Source organism: Alosa pseudoharengus, unplaced genomic scaffold (assembly GCF_046254945.1).
Source record: "Alosa pseudoharengus isolate Yale_2024_CS ecotype anadromous, Long Island Sound unplaced genomic scaffold, YU_APseudo_1.1 YU_APseudo_1.1_scf_2, whole genome shotgun sequence".
NCBI classification, from domain to species: domain Eukaryota; kingdom Metazoa; phylum Chordata; class Actinopteri; order Clupeiformes; family Clupeidae; genus Alosa; species Alosa pseudoharengus.
The window spans coordinates 20,812,751-20,836,936 of NW_027468663.1; the positions used below are offsets into that span (position 1 = coordinate 20,812,751).

Genomic DNA, 24,186 nt, shown 5'->3' on the forward strand with positions numbered 1-24,186 from the left:
CCCCACACCTTGAGAGAGTTTGAGCAGGTAAGGCTGATTTTGACAAGCACAGTCTGTTTGTTCTACTTGAGCCAAAATGAAAGTAAATACCTCATGTCCGTTTTTTTTATAGATCTGATGATAGTGCTGAAATATGGCTAAACAGTATTTTATTCTTTAATTTTAGGCAAACATTTCCTTCTGTTAGTAACATGATTAGCATGCATTAGCATTCATACCGCTGCTTTGATGCATGTAGTGTTCCATTCTGTATTGCTCTGTGTCATGTTTATCTTTGCTCACTTTGCCACCACCCTATGGACATGTCTTGTATTGCAGACATTCAGTGTGCTTATTCTTACTTATCATATTTTAAAGCTACAGTCTCTGATTCTAATGTTATTAGTCAGCAAATTGCTCCTCTCATTATGGACTGTAGGCCTACCTTAAATGGCCCTTTAGAGATCTATCAATCACTTTTGAGAGAAATGAGGATTTCCTCGGTCTGCAAAATTTTAATAAATAGCATTTCTACTAGCATCTCCATGGCTTGATAGTCTTAGGGAAGTGCAGTTATCAGTACCGATTGAATCTTGGTGTGGTCTGCTGCAAAAGTTACTTGATCTATACACACACAAATAGAGAGAATGAAAGAGTGGGAGATGGTGACATGGTTGTCATAATTTCAGTGGCCATGCTTTTTCTCTTGGTGACCATGCCCTGATGATAGAGGGGAATCACATATAGCAAATAGCACTGTAAAGTGTTTCTTCCTGTTCATCTGAATGTTAGTGTACAAGTGGACCAGCTGTTCACTTCTAACTCTCACATTGCTGTGCTAAAGAGCCCAGATGACCTAGCATGGGACTATCCTTGTCACACGTTGACCTTACAGCCCCCTAGACCTGGAATGTTAGAAGCCATCCTGCTTTCATCTTATTCCTGGGCGGTTCTAGCTCTGGTATAAATGGCAGGTGTTGATGAGCTGTCAGAGTGCTACACATGATGCGGATGCAAGCATCAGAAAATAGCTCTGTGATCACAGCAGAAGTCGGCCTCCTCTCTGTCAGATCTTTGTGTGTGTGTCTCACCTCGCTCTGTCTGTCACACTTGTTACCTGCCCTCCCTGTACGACCTGCAGACTTCACAGGGCAGACATCAGGAAGTGCTGAGCGGATGCAAAGGCTTAAGTGCGTGCCTTTGTCAAGGCATCGGCCCATTAGATGCTTTGTGTTGGGGAGAGGGAGGGGTCAGTGCCCCACACACACACACTACTTCAGCTGTAATGCATGATTTAGATGTAACATGAGAGCATAATGGATGAAGTCAACAGTGAGCGACATCCTCAGAGACGGGAGCAGGCTGTCTGAGGATGAGCTCACCCCACTAAAAGATGCTCTGATTCGAGGCACGTCGGCCCTAGTGGTGGCTTGAGGGCTCATTCAGCCATGAATGGGTCGATTTCTTTCATTGACCACTCATTGACTAGGTTGCATCCGGGCGCTGGTGTGTTTATGTATCCATTTCGAAAAAAAAGATCCTACTCATCCAGAATTCTGAATGCAGAGCTCAATGAGGATTTTTTTTCAATGGTGGTATATAATTTCTCAGCAGATTATTGGTCTACTACTCACCAGTACTTCTACAAAATGGTATAATTACTCTTTGATAAAGGCTGATGTTCAGCATCTTTTGAAGTAAACAGAGGAATGACAGAGCTATACCTAAGATTGAGCCTAATGGCGATGCGTGTACGTAGTAGTATATTGTATGTTAGTGATATTTACAGTCTGAAGAGGAACTATGATTCAGGGCCCTGACAGTAGGACTCTAGATGCCTTCCTAAAATAGCTCCTTTGTGGCTGCTGTTTCAGTCCACCTCCCTCTGGATGCAATCCTGTCCACAGAGAAGGCAGCATTGCTGCGATACCCTGCCTGTGTGCACCATCCATTTACCCCGACTCAGTTAATTTAGGCCGTCCTCAGAATCATTCTGTGTAATTCAGAAGTATTCAGAAGATTTCACTCTTTAACATGAATGAATTTCATCAAATATGTTTTGTAAATGAGCTATTACAGTGACAGATCAATTCTGACTGTGGAACAGGCAATGGGGTATTTCGAATTATGTGAGAGCAAAAGATGCATAGTAAATGTCTTTTCTAATGTAGAGCATATTTGTTATCATTGGTGTCGTATATGTCATTTCAAGATGGACAGCATTAAAAAAGAGGGGATTGAATGTGGTGGAGAACGAGACCCTGGGTGTGTCTCGGTGTGTGGCTTCTCTCTCTCTCTCTCTCTCTCTCTCTCTCTCTCTCTCTGGCTCTGTTCCCCTCACCCCCTCTGTCCTGAACTAAGAGAGTGATCATCTTACATGTTGCTGGAAGCTGTGATCCTGTAGGCTGCTCCTCTCTCAGCCACAGATTCCTGGGATACCTCCCCAGAGTCAGAAAAACCTTGTGCCTCAGTCCTCTCTGCCACATAGCCGACCATGGAGTCAACCTGCTCACACTTCTGATCCACACAGGGCTTTCCAGCCCTCACTGTGGCCTTTTAATAACAGACTGTGTGTGTGTGTGTGTGTGTGTTTTATATGTGTGAGAGTGTGTGTGTTTGATGCCACAATGTGGCTCTAGAAATATAGCATCAGCCTATTTTTTTGAGGTCCCTTCCCTAGTTTTTGCGTGGACATGCCGCAAAGCTGAGGGGCATTGAAGATGCCCCCTGGGACGAGGACTTGACATGTCTAACTGCTACCGTACTTTGTCGCAGCACCTCAATGACCTCAAGAAGGAGAACTTCAGCCTCAAGCTACGCATCTACTTCCTGGAAGAGAGGATCCAACAGAAGTTTGAGGACAGCAGTGATGATGTCTACAGAACGGTGAGTGGTCAGACTTTATTGTGAACAGCGATCTGGTGACGCAGACATCCTTAACTGTACTAAACAAGGGTTGACAGAGAGTGGAAAGATTTGATCAGTTTCACTGCTCATTGATCAGACAGATGCTATATAATTATATTTTATATGCTATGTATAATTGTTGGTACTTAAAGAAAGGAAATTGTTCTCTAAAACAATGCCTATGGATCCTTTAGGATACCGCTTTGCATTAGAATATTCTGTCAGGGACAAGGCAGGGAGTAACAGAATAAAAATACTGAGAGAAAGCTGATCTAGTGCAGATGTTGCAGCATTGAGTGTGACTAGATAATAATAGATGTTGTGGGCTTGGATGGTGGGACGAAGCAGACAATCTGCTCAGACAGGCTCTTTGAGGGACAGATGGACTGGGCATTCTTGTCTTCACTGCTGGGTGAAGGACATTGTGGCGTCTCTTATTTTAAGTGCCTTTAGACCTCGCTTAATATATCTTTAGATATATCAAGAAAAACCCCTTTTGTATGCAGAATAGAGCTGCAACAATTAATCGATTAATCAATTAGTTGTCAAACATTGAATGAATCGCCAACTATTTTCGATTTATTGGTTTATGTATATTTGTAAGGAAAATGCAGCAAAGTTCTGATTGCAGCTCCTTAAACTTTAACATTTTCATCTTTACTTACTCTCCATCATGTGTAAATGAAATATCTCAGGCGTTGATAAAACAAGGCATTTGAGGACATAATCTTGTGCTTTGGGAAACACTGATCAGCATTTGTTTTACAATTTTCTGACATTTTATCAATCAAACAACTAATCGATTAATCGATAAAATAACACTATGAGAATAATCGCTAAGCAGACCTAATGCATACCATAGATTAGGTTAGCTGACTGTGTTTGTTATTTGTTTTATTTACTCCTTGCTAATGGTGGTCATTTTAGTTCTATTTCTTTAATGGTGAAATTTTAAAATAACGTTTGGTAAGCTTTGTGGATTGATCAGGGGCAGTGAACACAGCAGGGATGGCCTGTTGATTTGTAGGCTGTGACACAGGAGGGGGCCCTGGTGGGTGAGCTTTGAGCACATGGGAGATAACGTGATGAGACAGTGCACAGTTTTTAGCCAGTGACATTGCATTAAGGGGATTCCAGAAGTAAATATGCTCAGCTTTACCTAATAAATATGTCAGATATTGATATATCCCTGTGAATATGTCAAAGTAATATTTCTGAAAAGTGAAATGTGTACATTTGTTAAATGGTCCTTTTAAGATATAGTAGGCAGCATGACCATGGCATTAGTGAAGCTAGGAGCCAACATGTTTTAAAGAGGGTAATTAATTATCGTAAGCTAGAAATACCACTTTTGTCTGAAAAAAGTAACTTCCATTTGTTTCTGGTAGGATATTTCCTCGCCATATTTTTTGTTACATTTATGGGTCATTTAATGCAAGATCACTACAAGGTCCCCACATGACCCCCCACACCAATTTTCCCTCCCAGTCCAGATCCATTCCTTCTGTGAAAACCCCAGTGTGAATAGTGTTATGTGTCTACTAGATATGGGAATAGGTCGCCAAAACTTTAATTTGATTTAATTTAAAATGTAAACTTAAAAATGTTAACTTTGTGACTCTGATTTTATTTTCAATCACACTATATCAAAACCAGGATAAACCATGAGATTTCAAATGACCAGTTCTGTGAAAACATCTAAAAAACAATATGAACTGTGTTGTGTACCTACATGCTTCAGCTAGCCTAGACACTCTTTATTTATAGGTACAATGGTCACACTCTAGTTTAGGGAACACAATGTTAACCATTAATACATAACTAATATCTCTATTTATTAGTGTTCAATATGATTTGCATTAAGCATCATTACACATCTATTAGGTCTTATTCAACAATTTCTTATTTTCACTGCATAGGTGATGTATTCTTGTTAAATCCTTAATAAGCAACTAGTTGGTCTTGATCTAAGGTTATTGAAAAATAGTATGGATCAAAATAGAAACTTTATAGCCTTCTAATGCATTGTCTTGGTATTTTTCTGTCAATATAAGTCACATATTCAGACAGTGTATAGGGAATCTATAAACTCTCTATTTTGATCCATACTATATACCATTAACCTTACTAGTTCCATACTATATACCATTAACCTTACTAGTTCCATACTATATACCAATAACCTTACTAGTTGCTTATTAAGGATATGCCAAGAATGAATGACGTATTGATTAAGAATAAGACATTGTTCAATAAACCCCTAATAAATGTACAGTGATACTTAATACAGACTCTTTTGAGCACTGATACATACACATATTAGTTATGTATAAATGGTTAACATGTGTTCCCTAAAATAAAATGTTACCGGTAGAATATATTGTGGTTTGGAAATATGGTGAAGGTCTACTATAGTCTGTTGTGGGGCTCTCAGGCAGCTTGGACAGTTTTCTACAGAAGTACTTCAATTATGCTTTCCAACAGTCACTTACAAAAGATGCTACGATTTAATAAATGCACAGGGATTTAGTATTCCATTGGTCAAGTTAGTGTTTAGTCCAGGTGTGTGTGTGTGTGTGTGTGCGTGGCCGCACTGGAGGGCGTCAGGGCTACCGCACATCTGCATGATTTTCTAACAGCAACACCCGTTGTAACTGCCAGCGTTAATGCAGGGAAGTGTATTTTGATATGGCTGACCTTTGGCTACTACTTTTGACAATGTGCCTTATAACAACAGTAAAGTCAAACCGGCAGGATTTACAAACACAGTTGGACTATTCACGATCCTGTGCCCAAACACCCGGCGGGTGGAAACTACACAGACTTTTCGATAAATGGAAGGACCTGTAAAAGCATGTGAGCCATGTAGACCTGTCACCTTATTAATGACTCTTCCCAGAGTATTTGGATCTTGTTTTCCTTGCTTGCCTTTCAGATCCAAATAAAAGCATTCAAATGTGTGTGTGTGTGTATGTGTGTGTGTGTGTGTGTGTGTGTGTGTGTTGGATACAGATAGAAAGGAGGTGTTAGTCCTTGAAATAGGTTGTGTCTATGATCTGTATATGGACATAGACTTTTTTGGGAAAAAATACTAAATACCAACCCCTCTTTGCAAAGATCAGTGACCTAGGCTATGCATGTATGTTTGTGGCATTGATATTTGGCTTTATGTACCCTTGAATGTCAAAGCTTTATCATCTCTGAGAATATTTGAATCATCTCTGAGAATATTTGAATCCTTTCTGTAAAGAAATTTGATTGGCGGATTCAAATAAAGAAATCAAATGTGTGTGTGTGTGTGTGTGTGTGTGTGTGTGTGTGTGTTTGTGTGTGTCGTGTGTGTGTGTGTGTGTGTATGTGTGTGTGTGTGTGTTCACTGGTACGTGTCTGATGTTTGTCTGTCAGTCTAGTCAATCTGTGTGTAATTACAATGCGCCGTGGCCCTGTGCTCTATCAGTATCCCCTAATCCCAGGGAAAGGGCAGCAGCCATGGGCCTGGCTCTCTGTCCCTCTGGTAACCCCCAATAACACACTCATGCTCGCATATGTCCACATGTAAACACACACACACACACACACACACATACACACAGACACACACACACACACACACACACACACACACACACACACACACACACACACACACACAAATAAACACACACACACACACTCACATACCGTATGTCACTTGTCTGATCCAAATTAAATTTCTGCACTTCTAATCTCATTCTTATCACCATTGAACCCCTTGTATGACCATCACACAAACAAGGTGCAGCAAGAGATGACATGCCAATCACACACACTCATCAACAGACAAATCGCACTCTGATCCTCATGCTAAAGCCACTACAGCCCAGAGCCTTCAAAAGAGACGCCAGGCGGCATTAACTGGCTTGAGAGGCTGATGGCATTCACACCTTGATGTTTTAGAGTTCGATGATTAAGGATGAAGCCGAGATGAGACGCATGAGACATGAAGCTTAGTCTCGTGTCTGTCTTTCACTGTTAGGGTAATGGACAAGACACTGAAACTTAATTCCTTAAGATGGAAGGCTGTTATGGCAGACATACCTTAGTAGGGACTCTGAAATGCAGTTTGTTTAGATTTAAAGAGGAGAAATGATCATATACTCATTGGGGATGTGTGAACGTGTGCTCTCATTAGGCTTGTGTATTGGCTTGTATAGGTGTCATGATACAATCATTACAATTCAATATATTGTGTAAGCAAGGTGGTATTTTACTATTTTTTATTTTTAATCTAATTTAAATTATATTAATTCTTGGAATGCATAAAAGAAATGACTGGCTACCAAAAATCTCTGCATGTTAAATTAAATTTGCATTAAAAATGTATATCTTGTTTTTACGCAAACGTTTTCCCCAAATGTTTTCAGGTGAACAATATATGCCAAAGTCAGAATATATAGGCTAGGGCTAATATCATCATAATCCGCGATATGATTGTAAATGATTGTATGATTTCAAAGAGCAGTTTTCTGAACACTAGAGGAGATTGCGAGTTTCTGGGTGGTGTGTGTTTCCCCTTGTGTGTGTTGTTTGTGCTGTGATGTACAGTATGTGTGTTGTGGAATACGGACGGCCCTGCTGCTGACCTTTCTCTCACTCCTGGACCAATCGGAGGCTGAGGTGACTAGTCAAGTAGTTAACAAGTATCTGTTGCTGTGGGCTGAGGGACAAAAACAGCAGGTGGATCCACACTAAATTTAGCCTCTGAGAGAGAGGAGCGAGAGAGAGAGATAGAGAGAGAGAGAGAGAGAGAGAGAGAGAGAGAGGTTAGGTTATGAGTTATACTACAGGTGTTTATGCCTTTAAAAGTTGAGTGTTTTGATTTAAGGCATACGTTTCGGACACAAATGATATGGCTGCTTTTGGTGATGTTGGAGGCCATACAGTATGTAAATAGACTCCTTTGCAGTAATTCATTGGTATGGCATCTGTTTCCTGCTGTCCTATATGCAGTAAGGTAGAGTGCCAGATTCCAACGTATACTGATCTTGGTTGTTGTTCTCCATCCACACGCAGTAGGGTCTGACTACTTGTGTTTAATAATGCAGGCTGTGATTTATCAGCATGGTAGCACGTGTGGGAGAGTCACCAGGGATGCTCAGTGTATCTGGGAGAGTGTGTGGTAGTGAGGGTGAGTGTATGAGAGAGGGAGAGAGAGAGAGAGAGATGTGTGCAGAATGTACCTTGGCATGGCTGTGCCTGTGCCTCACTAAAGGTCACACACATTCTAACAGGAGGAAGTGACCATGTCTCTTGCACACCACCTGTTTGGATTGGGAGTTCCTAACTACTTTGGCCAGCACGAACATTACCCAAAGGTCAATAATGGAACAAACATATTGTTGGTTAGAGACGGACAGTGCTCTGAATAAGGAATACAGCATTTTGCAATCCCATAAACTTAGTCTCTTATCAAATTGATTGAATGTATTCAGTATGTATCTGAGTGTGATGGGACGTCTGTTTTAACCTATTGACTATTGGCTGCACTGTGCAGCGTGTACAGGCACCTATAACCATGCGCATGGATCTGGACGTGTGTTTGTGTGCTTGGCGTGTCTCGCTGGCCCCTGGCGTGCCTGTGCACTAATCCCTCTGGCCGTCACTGAGCACCAGGGATCTGCGGTGCCTCGCTGCAAGCATCCCGGCACTCCCGCTAAAGGCCACTGAGCCGGTGAGGCTGTGCCGTGCTAACAGGCCCGGGGCCCAGGGGTGCGAGGGGAGCAGGTAAACAACGGGCTGCAGCTGTCGGCTCGCTCTCCACGCCAGCCAAAGGCTGCATTCCCAACAAGCTATATTTAAAAGGCATGACGGCAGTGAAAGATGCCCCGGCGTGGTGTTAAGTGACTCCCTGATTAATCAAGTGGGAGTGAACGAGTGAGATAGCAGGAGAGAGAGAGAGAGAGGGAATGAGAAAGAGAGAGAGAATGGCACATGTGGATGTGATAGAGGGCTCGGAGGGGATGGAGAGAGGTTAGGTATAGTAGTATCTCACGATCCATCAGACACAGCAGATTAAAGGACACACACAACCACACTAACTATACAGCTATGCACAGTGTTGGGAAGGATACTTTCAAAACGTATTCCGTTACAGAATACATGCCCAAAAATGTAATTTGTAACATATTCCTTTGCGTCATTCAATCTGAGTAACGTATTCTGAATACTTGGATTACTTCCGCATTGAATTGCATTTTATAAGTGTAGGAATGCGGCCATCAAATCCTGATTACTAAACAGGCCTATTCTGGTGTGTTCTTCTGTTCCAAATGGCTGAATGTGTTAGTTAGGCCCACATAGGATAATGTAAAGTCAACTAAGCTACCTGATAGATACAACTATAAAATAGCAAGGTGACCAGTAAAACTACAGCAGGCGACTAGGCTAATTAAAACAAAGCAAAACATTAGGCTACTTTAAAGGGACACCAGACAAGCCTGATGCTTTTTCTCTACGAAACTCCCCCTCGCTCGGTCTGAAGCTCTTTTCCTTTTCTTTGCGTCTTCCGTCAAGGGTTTTCGCTGCTTGTTTGCCGGCTCTGCCATTATACACACGTTTGCAACAATCTCTAGCGTTTTGTTAGCCTGCTTCTGTGCTGTAAACTGATCCTGCTTTGGTCGGCGGGTAGGATACACCGAACTTGCAAGCGGGATATTCTTCCTACAGGCAGCAGGGGCGGGCGAGAGAGTCTTCATTCCCCCCCTTAATGAGTCATTTAACCATATACCGACTTACGAAGATGATTAATTAACAGAAAACGTTGCCTGGTGTCCCTTTAAGGGCGTAGCCAGAAATTATAATTAAGGTGTGCCTGTGAAATTTTAGGTGGCACACACACACACACACACACACACACACGCACACACTATCTGCAGGGCAGTCATATCGTGTCCAGTCACACATAGTCATCTGAGCTGTCCTGTGTGAGGCTTGTCACGGACGTCTGAGCTGAGACCCAGTAAAGTACAAACTCTGGGTTCATCAGCGCCAGCGGCAGCCTCTTGATGTGTGCTCCAGTGTATGTGTGTATGGAGGGGAGGGGGGTGGGAGTGCTGGTACGTGCATGAAAGTGCATATGCACTGCAAATAATGTCCAGCTGACATGTACAATTCCTATAGCCCAGGCAAATTGCAAATTTGATGAGTGCTTTGTCAGTTGTTAATGTCTAATGTCAGTTATTGGATTTCTCTTGAAATGTATCACAGAGTGAATACATAACGGCAACATTTTACTGCCTTGCTATAGAATATGTTTCCCAGTATGGAAATGTGACTACAAGCCCTGTTTGGTTCGAAAATGTGCCTGTGTTTTCTACGTGCTGAATGATTAATGCCATCTCTTTCTGCTCTGTTTCAGAACATCGAGTTGAAGGTAGAGGTTGAGAGCTTGAAGCAGGAGTTGCAAGAAAAACAACAGCTCCTTGACAAGGCTATGTAAGTAAATGTCTGCATATGTATTTGATGGGTCTTTCATGTTACTGATACATTTTTCCCCTTGCAAACTGTTTTGCTGAATTTGAAGTTTAATGTAAATTTTACTCAAAAAAGGCAGAACTACGTAACACTGTACCAATCATTTATGTACGTCAAATTCCAAATTTGAAGCGAGAAATCTACCCACAAATCCTTCTAACACATCCATTTGATGTAAATATTTAGATAACCTTTGGTCTAATCCCTCCATGTAACACACTTTGTTCTACTTAATTACTCACAGTCTACACAAGGCAGGAATGCTGGAAAACAATTAGCCAGTGTCATTTATGTTTATGTGCTTTAAGGACTTTGGAGGCTGTTGTTCTTTGTTTGATGGTCCTGTGCACACATAACGAGGCTGTAGCTCACTCAAAGCTGCAGTCACAGACTGCCAATCCATATTGATTCCTCAACAGATTCATGACAGCTCATGTGTCACAAAAACAGCTGGTCCAGCGAAGCACACTGCCAGGCTTCAGCCCAGCCAGGGGCCATATAGCACGATTCGAGTCTGGCAGATTCCCAGAGACCAGAGAGAGTGCGGGCAGTGGGAGGGAACTGGACAGAGGAATTGATTAGTAGGGATTAAATGAGCCTGATGGATGACACCTAGTGAAAGAAATGTGCATGGGGAGTGAGGGAGTGAGAGAACATATGTGGAAAGATAGAAGATCAGAAGGAGAGGAAGATATTGATATCGCAGATGGAAAATATCCATCAATACACACAGAAACTTGGACTTGTGCATATAATACATTACTCATTGATCCCCATCTACAGAAGGCTAAACATCATATGATAATGACACTAGTTCAAGATTTTAGATATTATGAAGATGAAGATCTCCAGTCAGGATCTCCTTTTCTATTTGTTGAAGTCTTTCTGAATAGAGGTGGCTGTTGAGCGTGTGTCTCCCATATTGATACAGTTTTTCTGTATGTCTGTAAATTAGTAAGACCCAGAGCAGCATGTTCACCTGCAGAGACTGTACCATAAGTCTGTACACAAAGTCAAACCCACACTGAGCTCGATCAGTAGCTAATCAGGACCAAACCCTTGGCTGACTCAGCTGCGACCTGAGAGTGCTGTAACTTCCCATTCGCACTACAGGAGAAGGGCTGTCAATGCCAATCTCATATGTTCTTAGGGATAGGTAATGGTAACCAGTAGCTACAGGGTTGTGCAGTGGAATGAGTAGCCTCACCTCGGACATCTGAAGCCTGCATATAGATATTAGCCTCCTCACTTGCAAGGCAACCTCCCACGTCCGATGGGTGCAAGTTTGAGTCCGGTGTGGGACTTTGCTTGTTTGGGCAACGCAGGTTACATATAACTGTTGAATGGAGTTGGATATGTTAAAGAAAGAGGAAGGGCCCTTTTTCAGCAGCCATGCAGACTCACAGGATCATCTGCGCCTAAATAAGCCATAGAGGCCGTCATCTGAGCTGCCATTGCTCATCAGAGTTTAAAAAGAGCGCAAAGAGGCTGGTGCCCTCAGACAGCATGGCGTTTGCCATTCTTAGATTGAGAGAGAGGGCCGATGTATCAGTCATCATGTTAGTACACGTGGACACTACCAAGATGGACCATGCTTACATCATCTTTGATCCGGTTTGGATTTCAGCTGCTATGTACAGTACAGATTCCAGAATTCTCGTCAGAAAGAACTGTCAGCTAGAAGAGCTTAATTCTGAATGTTAGAGCTGTCCTGAGCTGTCAAGAGGACAACTGTATCTGGAGCTCAGAACCATATCCTGTCTATATGTTCCAAGTCGCAAGTGAAAAACCAGAGGGTTGTTAGTTTAGTGCCAGGATGCACCACCATTGTGCCCCTGAGCAAGGGACTTCACCCTGGGTTGCTCCAGAGGGACTGCCCCAGCTAATAATGTCCTGTAATGAAAAAAATATTCATTTTAAAAGGTTGTTGTTTTTTGCAACTGAAGTCCTCCAGTTCGAGTGACAATTATATAAGTATATATACTCTTTTGATCTCGTGAGGGAAATTTGGTCTCTACATTTATCCCAATCCGTGAATTAGTGAAACACACACAGCACACAATGTACACACAGTGAGGTGAAGCACACACTAATCCCGGCACAGTGAGCTGCCTGCATCAACAGCGGCGCTCGGGGAGCAGTGAGGGGTTAGGTGCCTTGCTCAAGGCTCAAGGGCACTTCAGCCGTGCCTACTGGTCGGGGTTCGAACCGGCAACCCTCCGCTTACAGGTCCGAAGTGCTAACCAGTAGGCCACGGCTGTATAATGGTGGTGGTGACTTCCTCTTATCTATTATATTTTATACATATATAATATCTTGAGTATTCTTAGGATCTATAATTGCCCAGAGAAAAGACTGTGAGTTGGCAAAGAATCCGTGGGAATGGTCTTTGCATACTGTAGTCTGCTGTTTTTCAGTTGGCATTTGAAGAGTTTAACATAATTTCTTACTTGTGTGTTGATCAGTGAATTCATTAATATCTGTGTCAGACAAAATTAGGACTCTCGCCTCAAGCTATATATCTGAGGCAAATTGGCACGATCTGAGATAAATTGGCGAGTTGAGTTTCACGCGAGGTCAGCGTGGATGAGCGAATGCTGAGAGAGCTGTTTACCCTGGGTCAGTGCACTCTCCCTCCAGTGGTGGTGGTCTGTAGGATGCACTGGCGAATGGATGTGACATCGGTGGGCAGGGTCAGGAAGTAGCTGGGACGTGAGTTGATACCGTACGTCGCCGGTCAGGTCAAAAAAAGCAACACATAAAGTGTGTGAGTATGTGCGTCAGGGTAAGGGCCAGCTGGATTAGCAATTTAGGATGCACAGAGTGTGTGTGTGTGTGTGTGTGTGTGTGTGTGTGTGTGTGTGTGTCTCAAAATGCAAGTACAAATGCCATTGTGTGCTTGTCTCAAAATATCTCTCATCAATGAATTTTAAGTCAGATGTCTCGTATGTCTCTGTATCATACAGCATGTCTCTGGGTTGTGACACTGTAGATGTTGTTCATGTTAAGCATGTTAAATAATACATTTTGACTACAGTACTATCTAGTGCATAGTGCTTATGACATATTTCCCCATTAGAGATGTCCCTTCTGTATGGCTTTGTGAAGGCAATGTCCCTGTTTTGACAGAACAACAGCAGAGAGCCTGACCAATCACAATGAGGCTGAGGTGCAGCGACGATGTGATGAGAGGCAGCAGGAGATTAACCACATGCAGGAGGTGCTGGAGACCAGGATCCAGCTTCTGCAGGAGGTATGTACTCACACACACACACACACACACACACACACACACACACACACACACACACACACACACACACACTTACACACATAAACACATGCACATGCATAAATAGTGAAATAAGAATGATGGCACTGCTTTTCAGGAGGCCCTGCTAGCCCGGAGTGAGGCAGAAAGAATGGCCACGCTGGCTGACACCCGCTCCCAGAATTCATGTGTCACCATGGAGACGGGTACCAGTGAGACGCCAGAAGAGGAGAGCCTGCAGTTGGTCAACACGCTGCCAGATGGAGATAAAGACCGGTAAGAAACAAGGAAATGAACAGTATTGCGTGATAATACTGAACTTGCCACATTTATGACAGATACTCCCATTCATCCCCGTAAAAAAAAGACAAGTTTAGTTTGGTTGGCACTGAGCTGCTCGATCTGACAGCCATCCCCCTCTTCTGCCCTGTCCTGCTCTAGAGTGATCGAGGAGTTGAGGCAGGCGCTCTGCAGCAAGGAGCGAGTCATCGGGGAGCTGACAGGGGAGAAGAAGCTTCTGGGTGAGCGTGTGGAACAGCTGGAGGAACAGGTGGAGGATCTCAACTCCTCACTACTGCAGAAAGAGAGAGATGCAGAGGTGAGAGCTTACACGAGGCACGCGCACACACGTACACACGTACACACACACACACACACACACATGCGCGCACATGCACACACAAGCACACACAAGCACACACATACACACGTACACACACACACACACACACACACACACACATGCGCGCACATGCACACACAAGCACACACACGTACACACACACACACACACACATGCACGCACACACACACACACGCGCACATGCACACACAAGCACGCACGCACATACACGTATACAGACGTACACACACATGTGCGCACACACACACAAGCACACAAGCACGTACACACACACACACACACACACACACACACACACCACACACACACAAACAGGTTCTTGTCATTGCTGCCATAACACAAACAGCTTCTGAACTGTTTTATTTTGGGTCAAGGCCACTAACACATACCACACTGCAGGGCTTTCTTGAAGTCAACACACCACACACACACACACAATATATATATTTACACTGTGACATTCCCATATGCAAAGTCTGAATATCTTGAAATGTCCAAGTTACTGTCTATTCATGCTGATAGATGGTCCAATAGATGTAGAAAATGCTACATGTATAGCAGAAGTATTCGTTTTACAGTAATTAAATAAAAGGCTGCTTAGGAATAAGTTATGCTTTCTGACTGGTCCAATTGATTAGATCTCAGCATTCTGCTGACACTCTCACAGCTGTTCAGTGTGATGAAAAGGATCTGTCATTATCATCATCATCATCATCATCATCTCACTTTTCTCTCTCTTTCACACTTCCAGTTTTATCAAGAAGAGCTGGGCCGGGAGAGACTGCGAATTCAGCAAGAAATGCAGGTGCGTGCGTAAATCTTGTCTGTGTATGTATGTATTTGAAATCATGTTTGTCTACACGTGGCTGTGCCAGCACCCCCCCCCCCCCACACACACACACACACACACTCACACACACACACACCATCTGCTTTGCTGATGAGATCACTCCCCCTGCTGGAAAAGCAAGGTAGCAAAGGTCACCTTCAAACTGATCACAACCTAGAGACAGATATTTTGTCTCTCTTAACAGAAGAACCCATGAGTTTATGAGTGAGGTTTGCACAGTAGTAGTTGTCATAAAGCCATAGAGCAGACTGATTGTCACCTGACCTCGAGAGACTTTATGTAATCCTCTCATAGCAGCTGCTGGCTCTATTGTTTACCCAGAGTGTCTCTCAGCAGTCAGGGCGCCCAGTTATTTTGGGCTGAGGGGGACAAACAAACGGGCCGATATTTATGTCAGTGGCTACGTGACCCCATCCCACAGGCACAAGACTCGCTGATAGCATCAGCGGTTTGTTATGTGATAGAATCCTCAGTGGCACAAAAGTCTGTGTAACATGTTATTTAGAGGTGAGTGTGTAATATTGTGATTGTGATGGGTTATTTTTACATGGGATGTGTTATGGATTACTTCTTCTGTCAATCAAGACACTGCAGCCCTTGTTTACACAGACCTGTACACATGTAGAAAATGTGCTGAAGTGAATTCTAGTTGATTAGGGTTTCATAGAAATGCCCAGCCTTTCACGCATGAGGTACATTTTTCACTTGTAAATCAGCTGACTGGAATATGCAAAGGAGTTGGCAGGAATAGCCAGGCTCGAATTCCGCACGCAGGTCCCAACCCCACCCAAAGCGCTGGTGGGGCCAACTCTCGGTGAGGGGGAGAATGCCTCAGAGCCACCATAGCGCTCAGACCGGTATTTCCTCTGATCACACATGAATTTTGTGATCATTTTCCTGCGAGCACACAACTGGGTGGGGGGACGTGCAGGCGTATGTGTGTGTGTGGGAGTAAATGTGTTTTGGCTTGCTGAAGTGGGTCATGCCTCTACTGCAAGAGGTTACACTCATCCTGACTTTTTGAGCTAATATTAACCAATTGCTCTGACACAGAGTACGCCCCCACACACTGGACAGAGTTCAGAGCGCTGAGGACTCAAACCCAGCATGTTACAGTCATCACTGCAGGTTCTGAGTTCAGCTCTTGCCTCCTTTCAGCAACACAGAAAGTCATATTAAAATGCTTTATCCTGTATGGCATATTGACAAACCGCATTGTTTTTTATGAAAGCAATTTTGTCTTGATATTAAAAGATATGATGGGTATGTACGGTAACACTTTATATTACAAAACCCTTGTTACTGTGTATCTACACAATGAAACACAGTGTGACAAACCTGTTTAACAAAGTAATTATTTCTTCTAGAAAAAAGCTGTTGTGGCTATGGTGTAAGGTTAGAGGTTGATGGCACCCCAAAGTTAACCATTGAGGTTGTATTCAAATCTAAAGGGGAAATTAAAGTTTTACCTCACCTACATGATACATTGTAATAGCTTCAGGTGTAGGTATAATAGTTATACATTTTATGTATAACAACTTTATATGTTACTACATGCAATTAAGCAACCAGTTAGGTAGTTGATGGTAAGTATGGCTTTTCATATTGATTCTAGCAGTAAATGTAACTTCATTGGAGCTCAAAAACATATGCAGAAAATCTGACCTGATACGCATTGGAGTTCATGTTACCACTGTATTTAATTGGCATAGCATGGTTCTCTTGTGGGTCTCAACGACCCCTACCTACCATTTTCCATTACACGAGTACGCCTACTAATAATCTGTATGTAGTGTACTACACAACATTCCATGATGTATAGTATACAACATAAACACATGGTATTTCACTGTGTTACACTATTTGTTACACTGTAACAAGGGATCTGTAATATTAAGTGTTACCGTATGTATGAGTAAATAGGAAACTCGACGATGAGTAGTTATCAGATTGGTTTATGCTTGTGCTTCCCATGTAAGAGGATCTGAGGTGTCATTTCTTCAGTGCTGTTTATTTTGAGGAAAGGAATGGGGGGGGGGGGGGTCTCTAAAGATGGGCTTTGCAGTCACATGGGAGAGCATGACTGTCTGCACAGCCCTCAGGAGTGTTTACTCCAATTTGTATGGAAACCAGCTGAGGGATTTGAAATTAGGCTCCTCTGAGTTTATGTAACGGGGGCATTTTAAAAACACAAAACAAAACACCCTCTCCTCTGCTTGCTTCTTTCCTTTATTGGCTTGCTGTCTTTCCTCAAGGTTGCACTGTATGTCCTTTGTGTAGGTGGGCTTTGGCTCTCTCTCCCCTCGATGAAGTCTGACCTTTCCTCAGATGGATGGGCAGCGTAACTCAGCTGCGTGTCACTGATAGAGGCAGAGTGAAGCAGTGAGGGTCCACAACCCGGGTGATTTACTGTTAATTAGTCAGCAGGGTTTTCTGCTGCCCTGCCAGCTCTGGCTCACACCCTCAGGTAGCGGGTGACTCCGGCACAGGTCCGGCCCTGGTCTGAGGTGGATCTGCTGGATTTGGGCCAGACGAGGCCCAGAGCCAGTGCAGACTCTGAATGATTCATGGGCTTCTTAAGTAATCTCTGGTGTCATGTAATGAAACCTTAAGTGTTTGTGGTTACGTACGTTTCTGCCTGTAGTGGTGGTGTATTGATCAGTGCTTTGTCAAATAGGCAGAAATGTATATATTTGTGGGTGGGGATGGCAACAATGATGGGTGATGAATGGCATGGGAGCTTCGATAAAGTCTTCATTCCTCATTTCGGAGCACTAATGATTTAGATTATCTGTACTGCAATACAATGAAATGGAATAAAAGATCTTGCAAAGCTGGTTTCAGTTGAAATGAGTTCAACCAAGGCTTCAGGCATTGTTTGTTCTTAAATAAATTAGTTTTGCCGCTGTAAGTAGCACTAATGTTTCTTTGTTTAGTTGAAGTGGTCAAATAAGGTCTCATTAAACATCACTGGAAGTTTTATAAGCCACTGGATGCTTTATTTTTGACAGCTTTATATTTTTTTATAGAGGCGAATGTAATGTACAAGCTTACATTACATGGAATGTTTTAAAATTCCACCCTCTGTAGTGCATGCATGGTACTCGGTTCAAAAATAATCTGTAGGCTAGGTCTACTGCCTTGTTAGTAATTATATTATATTTCATATAGACCTATAGCCTACAATCCTACAATCTCACGTGGTCGCAGGGGAGGTCATCACCACAAAAAACGAATAGGCCTAGCCTATATCCTACCTAGGCTACTATCAGAAGACAGTGACACTTGCATTATTGCTTACACTGTAAATGCTGGGTTATTTCTCCAGACGCTGGGTTGAAGCTGTTGGGCCATTTTACGTGGTTACCTTGGTATTTGACTCACAAGTCGACGAAGTGAAAAGGCGTGGGTGCTATTGGTAGTCTTTTGGTAAACTTGGGTGTCTTGCTGCTGGTGATTTTGTAAGATGACTTCCGTCAACATAATCAACTTGGCGCAATATGTGCCTATACAGCGTCCATGGGACGTTTTGTAATTATTACAAATTAACATTTCACCTGCTCGCTCAACTGGACACATTGCGACTTAGTAGAGAATACAGGGAGAATGCAACACTTGCGTGGGTAGTCGTACACTTCTCATAAATACCATACGAGGATGGGTTTTTTTTTAGATCGTAGTGAGTGCAGCGGTGTTAATTTCTTAAGATGTGAAATATTCCAACTGCATTAAAATGTTCTTCGTTTTGTATTATAATCATGGTGTGACGGAGTGTGTTAAAATCGACGCCCCTAAATGAGGAAATGGTACATGCCGTGTTTGCAGGTCTCGCCAACCACTGCGCTGCCACATCATTGCTATCTGTCTTATGGATCTTTTATAGTGTGATCCTATGTCGCTTGGCAGATAGCTATAACAAGAGCTTGCTGTTATTATGAAATCACGACGCTGCTCTGTCAAAAATATATAAATTCAACGCGCACTGGACAAACAAAGCGCAGTTCCAGTAACCTGCAGTCCTATGGTCTGGCTGAAGAACTACCGGTGATTACCCTGACAGCGCGAGCTCTTTCTTGACAGCGGATGTGGTGATGTAGTGTTACGTTCAGCGAGGGAAGATGTGACAATCCAAGGACTATGTCAAAGGATCAGAAGAATTCCTCCGATGGACTCTAATACGTCTTGAATGTTACCAATTTTTCAAAAGACTGCACCAGAATTTCCATCGGGATTAACTGAAGAACAGGACATGCTCTGTTTTTTGGGGTACAAAGGAACCCAGAAATATCGTTGCTTTTTTTACGTAGACGCTCATTCATCCGGCGGACGCTGAAGCGTCGCTTGCTCTCGCATGTCGCACGCGCAGGCTTGTCATCGCTAGGCATTTCTTATTAAAGATGGGCTGTCTGAAAACGCCCCCCACTTTTCTGCTGCTGTAACCTATTCTGCCTCTGCTTAACATGCAAGATGCCAAATATTTAAATGAATAGTCATAGTTTATATTTTCATGATTTATTTTGCCGAATCAAATGTATTTTTTGTATTTAAATGTATGAGCTCTGAAACAGGATTGTGGTCCATTAAGCAAGAAAAATATTTTTTAACTAACTTGAAATTGTATAGTTTTTTAACAAAGCTGTGAAGCTGTGGTTTTGTCTCATCTCCAAATGGTGCATTCAGTTTAAAAACACTGGTGCCCGACAGTGCTTGCATTGAGGGAGCACTGAACAGAGACCTCCATTCATTCTTGCTGTTGGTCTGTGCTGTGGCGACCCCATGCTGGATACCAAAATGAAGGAGGTGTGTCGCATCTGCGCCCGCGAGCTGTGCGGCAACCAGCGGCGCTGGATCTTCCACCCGGCCGCCAAGCTCAACCTGCAGGTGCTGCTGTCACACGCCCTGGGTCGGGAGGTGACGCGTGACGGGCGCGGGGAGTTTGCCTGCAGCAAGTGCGCCTTCATGCTGGACCGCATGTACCGCTTCGACACGGTGATCGCCCGCGTGGAGGCGCTCTCCATCGAGCGGCTCCAGAGGCTGATGCAGGAGAAGGACCGACTGAGGCAGTGCATCGGCGGCCTCTACCGCAAGCACAACGGCGACGCGCTGCCCGCCGGTGCTGCCCCGTGCCCGGCCAAGGAGTGCACCGTGGACATGACGGGCCTCTACCACGCCAAGTACTGCGCCCTGCTGCAGGAAGACCTGGTGTACTCGCTCTATGAGTCCTGGGCGGAGGAGGAGGAGCAGACGTTGGCAGAGTGCGCGCACCACCACTGCCACAACGCGGCAGCCTCCGAGCTCTCATCGCCCCAGCGGCCCCGGCACCGTTGCCGCGGCTGCAGCGCCCTCCGCGTGGCCGACTCCGACTACGAGGCCGTGTGCCGGGTGCCCCGCAAGCTGGCGCGCAGCATCTCCTGCGGCCCGTCCACGCGCTACTCGGCCAGCGCCGCCGGGAGCACCAGTGGCGAGGAGCGCGAGGAGGAGCAGACGTCCTCGGCCACGCTGGTGCCCGACTCCCAGCCCACCACCAACACCACCGCCTCCGACAGCGAGCGCACGCTACTGGGCCATGCCAGCTCCAGCCCCTCGGTCGAGTCCCTGGACCTGGTGCCCACCCCAGGCAAGCAGCAGCACTCGCTGGACGAAGACCCCACTGAGGAGCAGAACTCGGACTGCCTGTCCGAGGAGCACGCGGGGACTCCTCTGGGCCGCGTGGCGAGTGCGGACAAGCTGGCCGTGGCTCTGTATCTGCTGCAGAACTGCTCCTACAGGCCCGTCCAGAGCCCTCAGGGGAGCAAACTGCCCGTGCTGGTCAAACCAGGTGTCAGGAATGCAGGCACCAAGATGGGCAGCCCTGTGCAGGGCGTGAGGGGCCTGTATGTGGGCGGAGGGGTGTGTGAGCTCACAGAGGTAGAACTGCCTCTACCACGCATTCAGGTGGACCTGGGCTTGGAACTGGCTGAGCTGGAGGAGATGTGGCAGGATGTGTATGTGGAGTGCTTGCCTTTCCGCTTCCAGAAGGTACCAGAACAACGGCTCATCATTATTTTATGAAAAGCTCCATCATGAACTTTGTGTGGGCACCGGGAGTGATGATCCATGCATACCTAAAGAATATGGGCCCTGAACTTTACATCTAGGCTCTTAACATAACACCATTACATAAGAGTATTTCGTAACGCCATAAGAGTTTGTCTGAGGCTAACTGTAAAGTAGCCAAGAATAGATACTTTTACACGGGAAGAAAATATCTCTTATCTCCAGTCTGTCTTCATAAACAATGAATAGCTCTATTATTTTAAGGCATTGTCCTAAAGAATTTGAAACAAATGAGTACATGGAGTTCTCTGTATGTGATGTCACCATCTAGCACTGTTGCCTGAGGACTGTGAAGAGTCTCTTTAAGACCATGTATCGTGTGGCATTAGACTTGTAATCCATTTGTCAGTGTTAAGAACAGCCGTGGGTTATTTTTCAGTCTCATAAGACAGCAAGTCACACTAGCACAACTCTTGTTGGTAAGCGTAGCCCTAATAGGTTTGTAGAGAATAACAGACTCATCATTGGTATGACATTTGAATGGTCCATGTGGTCTAATGGTCCAATGGTGATGTGTTTCAGAAAGATCACTGATGTAGTTCCCATGTCATTGTGCTCCATGCACTCATGGATATTCAAAGATACACCTTCAACTGATGGTTGTGGTCAACCCTACACAGGACCAATACAAACATGTCTGCCGTCAGTCAACGAGACGTAATGTGGAAAGACAAAGGACTGACGCAGGCTATTGCTGTTCATAACAGCTACATGTAGAGGTAGATAAACATAGGGAAGGAAAAACATAGCATGATTTGATGCGTACATTGCAATATCATTACACCTAACACATGTGAATGTGAGCTCTGCCTTGACCAACCTCCCAGAGCAGAGAGCGGTTTTTGCCTGCACATCTCCCCTCTCTGAAAAGGCGACCGCTGGTGCATCCACGCTGCCCTAAATAGGCTGGCTAACGCACAGTGGAAGAGGGAGGGAGGCAGATCTGCTGGCCTATATTCACTGACAGCAAACCCCTGAGGCCACGCCATCACATGTTTCACTGAGAGAGCAAGTGTTTTGTTCCTCACTGCCCTTGGAACTCCCACTATATCTCACAGTGCTGCCCCCCATAAATATGGGCTTGTGTGCATATTTGCTTATGTGTTGATAGTAGAACAGGATTGCTCGATGGTGTTTTAAGCCCCCACCATCGACTTCAAGGTAGCGCTGCGACCATCGACTTCAAGGCACCTAACCCTAACCCTTACCTAACCCTAGTGCCTTCCATGCAGCACTGCCTGGAAGACAACGTTTGGAGCTTAAAACACCAAAAGGCAACAGGATTTGTGTTGCAGGCAGGCGTAGGGCATTAGCGCTAATAATGAGCTATTTCTTTGACTGCCACTGTAAAGGTGTGCTGGAAATAGTTTTGATATTAATGACATCTGTCTTTTTCTCTTGACTTTTTTCCTCCCAACACACATTACCAGATTAGTTCACTGTATGAGTGTGGTCATTATCATTGATTATTAGGTGGTCATTAATCAGTGGATTATTAGGGCCAATGAATCAGGCACATAATTACTCACACCACATTTGGTCGGGAATTGTGTACCGTCCTTGTGATGTTCTCCTGTGGGTTTGACACACGTGTGCACTTCACTATGCCTTGTCTCTCTCATGCCCTCTCCCTCCATGTTAATCCCTCTCTCTCTCTCTCTCCCTCTCTCTCTCTCTCTCTCTCTCTCTCTCTCCCTCTCTCCTCTCTCTCTCTCTCTCTCTCTCTCTCTCTGTGTGTGCAGAGTCTGATCGAGGAGCAGCAGACCCAGCTGAATCAGTATGAGTGTGCAGCAGGACAGTGTGTGAGTGAACTGCAGAAGGCTCAGCTTCATGTCCAATCACTGCAGGCCAAGATCCATGAGAGTGAGGCCAACAACCAGGTACAACTCCACTGGCACCACAGACAGGCACTGTGTCACACAGAATACTACTGGTCTAAGTATCAGCCCTAGTTAGCTGAGACTATATTGATCTAAATATCACCCATCATTGGTCTTTATTTCTCTTTTCCTCCCTCTCTCTCTCCCTCTCTCTCTCTCTCTCTCTCTCTCTCTCTGTCTGTATGCGTGAGCAGAAGCTGCAGGAGAAGCTGAGTGAGATGGAATGTGAACTGCGCTCCATCAGACAGGCAGCTCAGAGTCAGGAGCGCACAATCCAAGGCCTTAATGAGTCCATCTCCACTAAAGATAGTGAGGTAAGACGACCCCCCCCCCCCAACACACACACACACACACACATACACTCTCTTACATACTCTTGTTCTCTGTTCTCTGTCCTACACACTAGTATACTGTACACACACTCATAATGCATGCTTGCCGTGTGGGAATATCAAGCTAGATACCTCTAATTATACCTTTGTGAGTTCCACAGCCTTGATCTACATGGTGTGGTTAACAAATCAAAGCACTGAAAACATAAACATACTGTTGGGCCTGAGGCTGTTGCCATCCTTATCCAGTTAGTCTTAAATAGTTAGTGTAAATATTTGCAAAGAGAAGGTATCTTCGGCTTATCTTCGGCTTAATCTTAAGAGTAGTTGTCTTAGGCTTGGTTAGAAAACAATACTGGGGAAAACAATACAGAATTTGCCTTGCCTGATTTGAGATTAAGAGATTGATGATTTTTGTAAGATTAGTGATTAATAAATACCACAAGTGTATGGAAAAGCACTAGCCGGTAAGAATCTAAAAGTGTTTTTGTTCATGGGGAGGGACATGGTTTATTATTGCTTCCTGATTATAGTTCAGACCTGCTAAGATAAATCGGTGGCATGGCATGTCATGTCTTTTGCGTTTTAGGCCCAAGATCTATACCAGCTAATCGAGGGCCAAAATGCCACTCTTTGCAAGTTGAGAGAGATGGCCCACCGCAACCAGCTCCAGCAAGCACAGGTACAACATTACATTACATTTAGCAGACACTTCT

The 24,186-nt window shown here is 44.3% G+C and overlaps 1 protein-coding gene across 3 annotated transcripts in view; it reads left to right on the forward strand.

The window, feature by feature from the left end:
* Positions 1–2,443: 2,443 nt before the first annotated feature.
* Positions 2,444–24,186, forward strand: part of LOC143134055 (myomegalin) — a 47,976-nt gene continuing 26,233 nt past the window's right edge. The window contains exons 1-9 of one of the 3 annotated variants that reach the window (XM_076294122.1): positions 2,444–2,865; positions 10,283–10,359; positions 13,528–13,651; positions 13,788–13,945; positions 14,111–14,267; positions 15,064–15,117; positions 23,001–23,138; positions 23,333–23,452; positions 24,060–24,152. In XM_076294122.1, the coding sequence (XP_076150237.1) occupies positions 2,725–2,865; positions 10,283–10,359; positions 13,528–13,651; positions 13,788–13,945; positions 14,111–14,267; positions 15,064–15,117; positions 23,001–23,138; positions 23,333–23,452; positions 24,060–24,152 (1,062 nt within the window). In that variant the 5' untranslated portion in view covers positions 2,444–2,724. Of the gene's footprint in view, positions 2,866–10,282; positions 10,360–13,527; positions 13,652–13,787; positions 13,946–14,110; positions 14,268–15,063; positions 15,118–18,940; positions 21,181–23,000; positions 23,139–23,332; positions 23,453–24,059; positions 24,153–24,186 lie in introns of those variants that run through there. The other 2 variants (XM_076294121.1, XM_076294119.1) reach the window with 2 other exon arrangements.